This window comes from Mus caroli, chromosome 9 (assembly GCF_900094665.2).
Source record: "Mus caroli chromosome 9, CAROLI_EIJ_v1.1, whole genome shotgun sequence".
Classification (NCBI taxonomy): domain Eukaryota; kingdom Metazoa; phylum Chordata; class Mammalia; order Rodentia; family Muridae; genus Mus; species Mus caroli.
In genome coordinates this window covers 119,280,314-119,293,004 of record NC_034578.1, presented here as the reverse complement: position 1 = coordinate 119,293,004, position 12,691 = coordinate 119,280,314, and the positions used below count along the sequence as shown (strand labels likewise).

The window sequence follows — 12,691 nt, the reverse complement described above, 5'->3', positions numbered from 1 at the left end:
TCTACTGCAGCTGTAGTGAAAGGAGATGGTAAGAAGGAAAGAACTTGATCTGAGAAAGGTTGGAGTCAATTTGTCAGTATCTCTAATTGAGCTTCTGAATTGCTGTGTCTTCTTCATTTGAGACCCCAGCCCACTCTACTCCAGCTTTTCTGTGCCCATACATAGGACTGTCTATCTGTCCTTTCTTCAGTCCCTTACCATCCCAGACAGGTCAGTTCCTGGAGCTTTGCTAGACATGACACTCATGTCTGTGCGCATATATATAATCATGGGATTTTTTTCCTTTGTCCCAATTCTTAGCCAGGTCTCTACTACCTATTTAAGCCAAAGCCATACTGATTGTTTTACCTGATCACAGAGACCTGGATTTTGGATGCTATGATTTGAATTAGCAGAGTTCACAGAGTATAAACTTTATATTGATGCCTCACTGTTCCTTTAACTTCAGCTGGAGACTGTTCTTCTCTAGATCTAAAATAATACTTAGGCAGTCCTATAACTTTTTGTCATCACATTGAGGTGCAAAATTTCCACGATTTTCTGAAGTCACAAAAGAATTTCAGCTTCTGATAAAGGCTCCATCCAGGGTGTGCAATTTGTTTCCTTGAGACTTGGCTGAGAATATGGTAAGCATTAAGTAAAAATCTGCTGAGCGAAAGAATAAATGATAAGTGAGTAAATGAATATAAGGGCAATGACACCCTTAATGCCCCTTGCCAAACAATGGTCTCACTGCTGATGGGGGTGATGCATCTCTACCACTCTTCTCTCCCTTTCTTTCTGCAGTCTTCTTTACAGAACTTGAGCTGTCAGTTCCTCCTTCTCTCTGATTATTTAACAGTCTGAGTCTACTTGGGTTATGAGGAGGCTAACGATGCCCCCCCAATTCAGAGGACAATAAATTGGGACTAAAAGAAACGAAATGATTTGTTCTAGGTCAGAGGTTAGATTTATGGCAAGAAACTTCTAGTGTTGTTAGGATGACTGGGTCTTAAAATCCAAACAGAAACATAACTTTTTATATTCTAGTGTAATTCTAAGACTATTTATTTTTAATAAGAAGTGTGTTTCCATGACCCAAAATATAAAAGATACAAAAGGACACCCCACATTTTCTGTTCTTTAACCAACTGTAATTCTCTTAAAGCTAGCCACTGGCAATGGTTTCATATGTTTCCTATAGAGTGGCACGTGCATGTAAAAGTAACAGTGTGTGTGGGCATGTGGGAATGTGTGTGTGTGTCCCAAAGTCTGTTTGTTGACAGCTTGGTCCCCAGAATGGGACTATTAAAAGGCAGCCATTAAAGAAGTTGAGTTAGTTGAATGTCTTTTAGTAAGTGAATCTCTCCTTCCAAAAGGGATTGTGGGACCCAGTCATCTTTTTAGAACATATGTAGTGGTTTTTTCCAAAACATGCTCTCCACTGTTACCAGAGCCCAAAATTTAGAGCTGTTGAGACTGTCATGGAATCTCCAGATGCATAATCTCAATTTACCTCTTCTTTTTATAAATTACTGCAGATATTTCACTGTATCAATGCAAAGCTGACCAATATACTATTTTTTTCAGACATAGATTTCTTTTAGTGTTTCAACTCTTTCTTGATGCTGTCCCTTGGTCAGATACTCCTTGGTGTGTTTCTCACACCTATTACCACCTGCAAATCTTACCTTTCCTCCATTCTTGACTCACTTCCTACTTTACCAGCTTAGGTAGTTATGGGGCTTCTGGACCATCTTTTATGTATTGTCATACCTTCTTAATGTGTAGGGTTGAGTGTCTTATCTCCTAGAACTCTTCAATAAACTTTTGCCTTCTTAACAAAACTTTTGACTGACGTTCATGACCCATCCTGATCTGTCCATCCCATATTTATTTCCACTCATGGTGTACCCTTACCTTCTTCCCAATAAATTGAGCATTCTACAAATCCTTTCTTTTTTTAATAATCTATTTTTTATGCACTTTACATCCTGACCACAGCCCCACTCTTTCCTTTCCTCCCATTCCCACCATTACAAATCCATTGCCTCTTCCCCTTCTCCCCAGAGAAGAGGAGCCCCTTTGCACTGGATTCATTTGTTCCTCTCCTCTTTATGCTACTTGACCAAGGTCTTATGAGGAAAAGGTTCATGTTTTTTTCTTACACGTTGGACTCCTCACTTAACACAAAGCAGTGTTTTTACAACCCATTCCTGAAACTTAACAGGCAGGTGTTAGATGAGCAGCTGGTCGGTTTATGACACATTGTCTACATCTTCTCTAGAAAATGACAAATTGTTGCACTAACTTATCTTGAACAAATATGTATTCACCTCAGATAAGGACAAAATTATAAATCAAAGCAATGATTCCATCAAAGTTCAACTTAGCAAACCAATGAGTTTATTGAGCCTGCTTACAGAGCATTATTGAAGGGATACTTAAAAGAGTGAGTTACCCTCAAACAGCTGTCTCATCACAAAATCTCATCACATTATGGATAATGACCTCATGAAAATGCAATCATGGAGTCACACTCTCAAGTAACTCTTCCAATCTTATATATCTTTATCATCTCCCAAGATCATGAGCAAGTTGGAGAAGGAGAGAGTAATGGTTGTAATACAAGATGAGGGGACTATGACCCTATATTTCCTTCTACTGTGGAGTATCAGTAACTCCAATAGCATTACTACTGACTAACTTACCTCTTCACTGTTCTGCTCAAATAGTTGTCATGGTTACTAGACCAAGATAATCTCTACTTCAAAATAATCATGAGATGACTATGCTATACTCAAAAGAAAAGTGCCAAGTTAAGTAAAAGCTTAGAGGTTACATCCCCAAGAAGCTATAATCAGAAGAAAAGGAATGAGAGAAAGGTACCTGAGCCATAGCCACCCCATTTTTCCTCCTTCATCTTTGTGTCTCTCACAGCTTCTAGTTCATAGTACTAAATACAGACACTCAAGAAAAGCTCAACTGTAAAAAACTGATAGACTGATAGAACTGTAAGTTCCCCCTATAGTAATATTTCAGATAGACTAGCATATCTTATCAGCTGACCATGATGGCATATAACCTTATCATAAACATCTAAAGGGCCCATATATTCCTCCTACGACACTTGTGAAATCCTCAATTCCAACTGTTGAGTCTCTGAAAGCATCACAGTTACAACATAATTCTGAAAGTGTGATCTTGGGACAAGTATCACGTCCATCACCTGGGAACCTGTTGTTGATGCTCAGGCCTCACTTCAAACATGAATCATAAGCACTGAGGTGGTGCTATAAGTGCACACTTTAATCCAGAGAGCACCTCCTGAGATTTCTAGGGTCTGTGTGCCAGAATAATGAACATATAGATAATGATAGACACACAGGCAGTTTATTAAGAATGATAAAAAGATATTCTTGAGGATAGAAGTAGGCTAATGATCTGTGAAAAGACAGACACCCAAAAGCACTGCATCATATGAATTCTTATCATTCATGGGTTATTTGCATAGTGCCAACTTCTTTCTGTGTGATGTCATATACTTTTCTTGTACATCCTCTATTTGGTATGTGAGGGCCTGTGGAAAGGGGTTTCCAGACTTACTTTATCTGTTAATCTTTTTTTTTAATTTATCTTTTATTAGGTATTTTCCTCGTTTACATTTTCAATGCTATACCAAAAGTCCCCCCATACCCACCCCCCCCAATCCCCTAACCACCCACTCCCCCTTTTTGGCCCTGGGGTTCCCCTGTACTGGGGCATATAAAGTTTGCAAGTCCAATGGGCCTCTCTTTGCAGTGATGGCCGACTAGGCCATCTTTTGATACATATGCAGCTAGAGACAAGAGCTCCGGGGTACTGGTTAGTTCATTTATCTGTTAATCTTGATGTCTGTCTCCAAATTTCTACTCTTCTCCTATAATAGGAGTTACCTGTGCATGTGTCACTATACCCTCCAGGTACTTATGATGTCAAGTCTAGGAAGAATTAACGACAGCACCACACCTGGACTTCTCAATACAGATAGCCCCAGCCTATTTTTCAACATAAAACTAGCATTATGAGGAGAGCGTGTTCCTTCCAAGATGCTTTAAATTACTAATAGGAAATATGATTTAATTTGACTTTTAAGAAAAAATTAAACAAGATATAACACCCAGTCTCCTGTAAGAGCAATAGTCCATATTCCAATAATATTTTTTTAAAAAAGAGGAAAAAGAAAGCCATTATCAAGAAGAAAAAAGAACTACTTAGGTTAGGAAATAAAATAAATGCATTTTGTGAAACATTTCATTGATGTCAAAAAGTGGCTAAAGTAGAAGTTTAAATATTTTTTAAACCTTCCTACTTGTGAATGGATTATTTAACATTTAAGAGAATCAGAACATGTGTAACTCTTCAGAGAATCCAAAAAAAGCTGCCTTTTTCATGTTTGATGAATTGCCAACTGGCCAGCACATGCCCTCTAGTAATGATCTTGGGGTAGATGAAGATATTCTGCAGTTATTATGTGTGTTTTCAGGTCTTTGAGAGCATCAGCATTGCATGGAAAGTACAAATGATTGACCTAGAGGTCATTGTGACTGACTTAATGTGTTTGCTTCATCTTTCAGTCCATGGAATAAGAGACAATTTTCTCTGCCCAACTAAAATACCACAGAGATTTCTTGTTCCCCGGTTGATGGGGAGACAGAGCTTGTTCTTTCCATTTTCTCACCAGGAAGAAACGGAATATATTTTCCCAGGTAAATTGCCACATTTCTGTGGAAAAAGACTCGAAGGTGTTTCCGGAACCTCTCACCAACAAAGGCGTAGATTACTGGATTAATACAGCAGTGGGTGTAGGCAATCACCTCAGTCACCTGCATGGCCAGGTCCAGGTGTTTACTTTGCTGACAACTGGTCTCCAAAAACGTGCTGTGAAAAGCAGAAAAAAGGAGAACCAGGTTGTATGGGGTCCAAAAAATAAAAAAGACTATCATAACAACAAAAATAAGACGGATGGCCTTGTGTTTTTTTTTATTGGGACATCTCAGCAGAGTTTTAATGATTCCTGAGTAGCAGATAACCATAATGAGGAGAGGAAGAGCTAGACCAAAGATATTCATTCTTAGAGCATGGAAACGCTTCCAGCTGTCTTCTTCGCCCTCTGGATAGCGAGGACTGCAGGAGATCTCTCCAAAGCTGTCTTGAGACTCATGGAAGATAAATTCAGGCAATGCTGCTAGTCCTGCAAGGCCCCAGGTAATGATACTGGTGATAGCAGCAAAAGTCACAGTTCGGGCTCGAAGGGCAAACACAGCATGGACGATAGCCAGGTATCTGTCAATCGTCAGCAGGATGATGAAAAAGATCTCACTGTACAAAGCCAGGTAATAAAACCCAGACAACATTTTACACATGTAGTGGCCAAAACCCCACTCATTCCACAGAACATAGTGAATCCAGAATGGGACAGTGAAGAGAAAGAGCAGGTCAGAAATTGCCAAGTTGAACAGGTAGATATTAGTCATAATTTGTAGCTTCCTGTACTTTATGAGAATCAACACAACCATCATGTTGCCCAAGAGGCCTATGATGAACACCAGGGAGTACAGTGGAGGCAGGAGCCATGACCCCAGCTCTTTGATGCTGACTTTTTCACAGGGTGGTGCCCACTCATATTCATAGGGTGTGGTCTCAAAGCTTTCAACCACAGTCTTGATTTCATCTGTGTTGAATGCCATTCTACTTGTCTCTGTGATAGAAAAAATTAAAAAACAAATAAACAAAGAAACAATTAACCATGTGAAATATATCACTTGATTATTATTAAGAGACTCAAATTAGAATTTGTTTAGTACAAATTTCAAAATATATCTGAAATGCTATGAGTAGGGGCCAGAAAAAAGCTCTGTAGCTCTAGAAGTCATCATGTTTCATAATAGAAAAGGAAACAAATGCTATGGGTGGTGGTAAAGCACAGGAATATTAATTTCTGAAAGTATTTGAAGGAGGGAATTCAAAGTTTTGAACTGAAGAGTGAAAAGAATGATAATTATATGATCCATGCATAATATGTAATTCTTATTACTAATGCATACTTTAACACATTTGGGAATTTCTATTTTATATATGATGTTTCAAAATAATAATCTTCACACAAATTTCTGGTACTAGTAATGATAACCACCTATCTTAGGCCCTTTGATGAACATGTCCAAGATACTTAATGGAGAAACTGCTTATTTAGACAGTAATTTATCTAAAATTCTCTAATAAGTAAGTTAAAGTTTAGTAGAGTTTTAATTTCTATCTATATATAATCTGCTTCTCAGTAATTTAAATATAAACATTTTAAATTTAGCTATTGGTGATTTAGCTGCTATTTATTGTTATTATTACTATTACTATTATTATTTAACTTTGAAATCAGTATAATTTTAAGCAGCATTTTCTTTGAATACTTTTCTTTTCTCTGGCTCTTGGTAGAGCTAAGGTAAGCAATGATATTCCAAGAGCTTCTCTTTCATAAAAAAGATGATGAGCTGGAGGGTATGAGAAGTGGATTTTCTAATACAATTTACTTTATTAGACCAGGAACTGGAGGACCAGTGTCTGTTTTTCTACAGACTAATGACTCCAGCAGAGAAAGAAGAAAAGCAGACAAGGCAGAAATCTCATGAAGGGCAGTAAATTCATACTCTGCTTACTCAGGGAAAGGCCCACTAACTTTCTCCTGGCTAAGAGGAAGGGCCAAGTTTAAAGAAATGACTAGGTGGCACTTACTCCTCTGAGGACAGTTTGGACAGACTTGTCTTTCAGTGTTCCTCTTGCTTGCTTGGTGCACAATTATTTGGACCCAGATTTACTGATCATCTATGAGTATCACATTGGGAGACAAGGATACTCACTAAGAAAGGCATCTTCCTTCTTTGGGGGTTACCTGGGAGAGTCAAAAGGAAACTGCCATGAAAGTACTTTGTTTTCTCATTTTTCCCTATCCGTATCTGTGTTGGAAGCCTCAAAGATAAGTTCATTCAATTGAGAAGGAATAGTATCTGAACTAGTCAAGTTTTGAAGGAACACACTGAGAAATCTCAGGGCTAACAGTTTAGTCTTTTGAAGGCTGCTTGAGTTGTTTAAACCCATAGTTTTGTCGTATTCTTTCTAATTATCTTGCTTTAAAGCAAAATATTATCTTACAAAATTATTTTATGTAAATTTCTTACTTTGCAAGTAATTGCTTTCATCCAGAATATATTCTTATATGTATTATTTTTTCTATTTTCTTCCTCATTTACTGGTTTCACTCTGAATTGTTTTCTTTCCCTAAATTTAAGTTTTGAAATAATGCTTTAAGAAATCTCCAAAATAAGCAAAATTATTTTTAATAAAAGGACATATTCATAACCTTTAAAAATTGCTTTTCAATTAAAATCACATGGTTTCATATTTTGAATGTGGAAGTGCTTATATTAAGGAAAATTTTAAACATTTATTAATTCCAAATTGTAATAAAAATTCAGGGAGAAACTAATTTTAAATTGTGTGCCATATAGCCCTAATTTAGCATCAGTAATATTTATTAATAGACTGAAATATATGTTCTTCTGGTAGAATTTATAATTCATATTTAGGAATGATCTTGTGTTTTAATTTACTTAAAATAACTTAAATGTTTAATGACTTTGTATTTTAAATTCTTAAAAAGTACACTTAAAAACTTCACATTTTAAATTTATCTAGTTTGTTTACTTTTAACAACTATTTTAGACTTTGTATGATTATAGTACAAATATGTCTACAATACATACAAATACAATACATACAATAATGTATGAAATCTACAAAACATGCAGACTTTGCAGAGTATACAAATATAGTCAGTACTTTAATGTATTTCCTTGCCAAAGGAGAAATGTGAAAGTTGATATACTTGATATATGGGAAATAATACACATCGTAAATTAAACATCTAACAGGTAAGTTCAATCCAGACTGGTTTATTACAGCCTTCACAAAATATATACTAATAATTTTAAGATATCTTTACTTTATCTTACATACAAATTTATTTGTTAAATTTATTTATTTATTTAAGTCATTTAAATTAAAAGGTATTTGAGCTTATTTACCAGTTTGAGTTTATGTGCATGACATCACCTACCGCTGCCATGGAAACAACACAAAGTATAAGCATAATGTAGTATAAGCATAATACACATATATGCATGCAGATGAAAATACACAAGATACATTTTTCTTTTTTACATTTATTTATATGTTATTATTGTGTGTGTGTGTGTGTGTGTGTGTGTGCCTTCATGTGTACAATAACCCAAGGAGGTCAAAAGAGGACATCAAGTCCCCTGGAACTAGAGTTACAGGTAGTTGTGACTTGCCACATGGGTACTAAGAACCAAATCCAGGTCTTCTGTAAGATCAAGAATCATTACTATGCTGAGCTGTATCTCTAGCCCCATAAAGTATGTTTCTAGGAAGCTCAAAGATTTTAAAGGTTTCAATGAGTTTATCACCTGTCATCTGACTGTTGATCTAATTATTTCCTCCATACATTTAATCAATCTTTTAACTGTGTTCTTTTAAAAGTCTGACTTTCAGCTGAAACAAGATATAAAATGTATTTCACAATGCCAGTATACAACCTAAGCATATTCTTAAATGCCTACTCTAAAATAACAATTAAAACATAGTATAGAAACTACACAAACTTCTTACCTAGTCAGCTACATCAAATAGCGTATGTAGTTCATGTTTGTATATGCTATACTTTTAAAAAGTAAATTTGCAATTTGTTTGTTTACTTATGTGGTTCTGGAGACTGAATGCAAGACATTCAGTGTCAGGGAAATACCATGACACAGAGCTACATCCTCAGCCCTGTGCTAGCCTTCTAGAGAACTGGCAACACAGTAGGTTTCTTTACACAGAATCTCTGTGTACACTGGTAGTACACTGTGCTATGGTGTTATAAAGGTTGTGGCATCACTACAACATAGACATTTTCATGTCCCTCGCCATCTTGTGAGACCACAGTTGTGTATGCTGTTATCACTGACTAAAATGTCAATAGACCAGGCATGGCTACATAGTGTAAAACATCCAATCCAACAAAACAACCTTCCTTTAAGTAAAGATTAACTTATTTCTCTTATTTCTTAAAAACAAGATGTAAATTTTCCCTGTGAAAGAATACTATGTACTTAATGATTTTAATATTTTTTTATCCTCAAGAATGGCCAATTAAGGAAAGCTACACAAATTATTCAGTCCTGTGATCATTTGAAAAGTGTGAACACTTGGAGATAAATTTTGCTCCCATATAGATAGATGTTTGAGTCCATCTACAAACATGCCCTGTGTTATATTAAAAGTTAGAATAGAAAGAAGTATATGCAATGGTGAGCTTCCTCATTTTTCTGGAAATAAATGTAAAGGTAACACATTTTTATTCAGTGTTGGGAATGAAACTTAGGGTCTAGAATGTGATAAGCAAAGACTCTACTAATGAACTGCATTCTTAGCCAAGGTTATTAAGTCTACTTCATCTTTTAACTAAAATCCCAAGAAATAATAATGGAAACATGTTTGCACATGTGTCAGGAAAATAAGGTACATTTTGGGTAAGAAAGATGGTACAGTCTGAGAATGCACTTTTGTAGAGAAAACTAATCATCTTGTTGCCTTGGAGGTTATTTCAAGATTATTTCAAAATGAGAAGTAAAGAGCACAAAAGTTATATAGACCTAAATGGGTGTGAGGAGGGCATGAGAATGTAAGACAGGAACAAGAGGGGACAGAGATAGAGACTCAAGTTTCTTAAAGTTGGATTGATTTTAGGAAACTTCATGCCTTAATATCAAAGTCATACAAATGCAAAAGTAGATTTTGGTCTTTTTTTCTTTTCTGTCCTTTAAAACTATGTCTGTCCTCAAAAAAAATTTAAAAAGGGTTTTAATTACTGATTTATTTTATAAACTTTATTATAAAATACTTGCATATATATCACACTAAAATTATACAGATATACAATTTATACATCTCAACAAACCCTATATAATTAAAATATCTATTCTGAGTTTCTTCTTAAATTTCTCCTTCTTTGTTCTTTAAAAGAACAAAAATTTTATTCATTTCTTTGTTTTCTTAAGTTAATTTTCTCAAAGTCTTTGCTTAAGAAATTTAAATAATCCCTGCTGTAAGATGCAACTCTTTTTCATCTATATAACTTTGTAGATTTATTTTGGAATTTCCAATTGTCATTTGAGTTAGATAGATGGCTAAATATTGCTTCAGTGACATGGACCCTATTCAGTCGAGTGTTCTAAATTTCAAAGTGTAGTCAGTTCATCTTGAGAGAATTGGCTTCATGCACGTGCCAAGAACTTTTACCAACCTTCTTTCCTAAAGATCAGAGTTGACCATTGTCTTTTAATAGCAGGTATTTCAAATGTAGCAGATAGCTTTGAATAATGCTGATGTTATTTAGTTGAACAAGATGGTTGTGAAGAATATATTTTCATAGGGAAAAATATCTGTTCTGGCAAAGTAATGTAATCAGCATGACCAAGCATGACCAGTATGTTCAGCATGCTAATCCCAAGTTACTCTAGTAAGCATACCAAGAAACACACTATGTGCCTCTACTCAGTGCTCTGTACAATATAATTGACAACACACATGAAATCGCCTTCTGTTATTTACATTAAACACCCTTTATAAATAATACAGCAACAAACATCTCTGTCTTTTAAACTTATTTCCTTAAACTATATACCCTAAGACACTTTTCAAACTAATAACATTTCCAAAACTCTTGATGCATTTTGTCAATTTGCTTCCAGGAAATATATAACAACAATAAATTCTTAGCACTGTAGGTGATGGTGCCAGCTTTAGAAGCATCCATCAACATGCATAAGAATTAAAACAAAAAAAAATTACTGGGCCAGTTAGATGGATATAGAGTTGTCGTACTGTTGTTATTACTATTCTTTTGAGGAATTTTTAAATTGTAATTATTAGTCACCATATTCTCTCTTCTATGCATTGACTGTGCTCTTCACTTAATTTATTATGAGCATATTTGCTTCTTTCCTGTTGAGTCATAGAGTACTCTCATTTCTTATTCCAGGAGAAATGACTCAGTGACTAGCTTCAGTGTAATATTACCATCTTTTGAATGGAGTAAGAGGATCCTCTAGCCCAGTGTTTTCCAGCCTTCCTAATGCTGTAACCCTTTAATACTGCTCCTCATGTTGTGATGACCCCTAAGCATAAAATTATTTCCTTGCTACCTCATAACTATAATTTTCCTACTGTTTTTAATTGTATTATAATTATATAATATACAAGATAGCTGATATGCCACCTACAAAGGGTTGTAACCCACAGGTTGAAAACAGGTTTGAGCTAGAGTCCCAACCTACTTGTAACTGAAGACTCAAATCACTCACCAAAACCATTTTACTTCTAACCCCAGCCAAACTAGAGTCTTTCAAAACACTAAATTTTTTTTTGGTCTCTACTCTCTATCAGAGATAGATCTACCAAAGGCAGCCAGCCAACCTAATCCAGACAGAGACACCACGGCAATCATCAACCAATCCATCTAATAGTTTTAGAGTTGATTTCCAAAAACTTTAATTATGCATTTAAATCTGTAATTACTTAGTATACACATGAATACATAAATATATTTTCATTCTAATATACATACACACAAGAGATTACATTTTCATGATGATCTTACAAGTCAGTATCAATAAACGCTAACTACTAATGTAACACTTTTGGAATGGTGCGATTCTTCATAGTTTATGAATTATAAGTACAGGCTGGTAACAGATAATGTAGCTTGAGTAGTTATAAAGTTCATGTTGTATCATAGTATAGATGGGAAAATAGAAGGATAGGAATAAGGAAAGCAAGAAGAAAATGGAAATACATTGCAAAATCTTTTCTAAGTCTACCTTATGTTATCTTTAAATTACTATACACCACCTTGCTCTTGGAATCAAGAGGGCTCTGGAAGGTATTTCTTTCACCTACATAGACTAATATATCCTTTTTTTCTTTCCTAGAGTTCTGAAAGCCTACCTGGAAATATCCTCTAAGAAACATCTCTTGAATTTAAATATGTCCTTGTCCAAAAGAGAATAAAAAGAAGAAACGATACCTGGTGATTTTTGCTAAGTCCTTTATGAGTCCAGTAGTAACTTAAGTTTCACTGCTAATGAAACAGAGATAACACTTGATCATATACACCAGTCAGGTAGTAAACATCATAGCTTCCTGTTTTAAACAGGCTAGCTTCTCAGGTTTTGCAAGTTTTCAGAGAGATACCAACTTGTTACAGTTCTTCCGTTTCGTTATTTACTGCACATACTTGGCTCTCTGTTGAGTTATCTATGGATGGATACTGCTGACACTCAGAAACTATCTTGCAGGCTCTTCACCCATTTGACACTGCTCATTTTTTAATGTGTGATATGGCTAGCAACTTCCCAATAATCATTGACTCATGGACAGACTGTGGAAAAACAATGTGGGAATTTCCTCTTAAGGAAAGGATGAGACAGCAAATTTGCTGGGAGCAACTGAAGATTATGAGGACAAGCATATCAGTAAAGGTTTAGACAATTCACAAAGACATACGTTTACATTTCCACTGTGGTTCTATAGCTGCATGATCTCAGGGTAACCA

General features: G+C 35.4%; 1 protein-coding gene across 1 annotated transcript; it reads right to left on the bottom strand.

Moving 5' to 3' along the window:
• Window positions 1–3,997: 3,997 nt before the first annotated feature.
• Window positions 3,998–12,365, bottom strand: Ccr3 (C-C motif chemokine receptor 3). Its single transcript, XM_021173106.1, has 2 exons — window positions 12,164–12,365; window positions 3,998–5,719 (listed from the first exon to the last, which is right to left on the bottom strand). Exon 2 carries the CDS (start codon window positions 5,706–5,708, stop codon window positions 4,629–4,631), a length of 1,080 nt encoding a protein of 359 aa, XP_021028765.1. The 5' UTR covers window positions 5,709–5,719; window positions 12,164–12,365; the 3' UTR covers window positions 3,998–4,628.
• Between the last annotated feature and the right edge of the window lie 326 nt (window positions 12,366–12,691).

Bases quoted from the DNA above. Each gene is read 5' to 3' on its own strand.
- Ccr3 (XM_021173106.1), bottom strand. From the start codon at position 5,708: ATGGCATTCAACACAGATGAAATCAAGACTGTGGTTGAAAGCTTTGAG.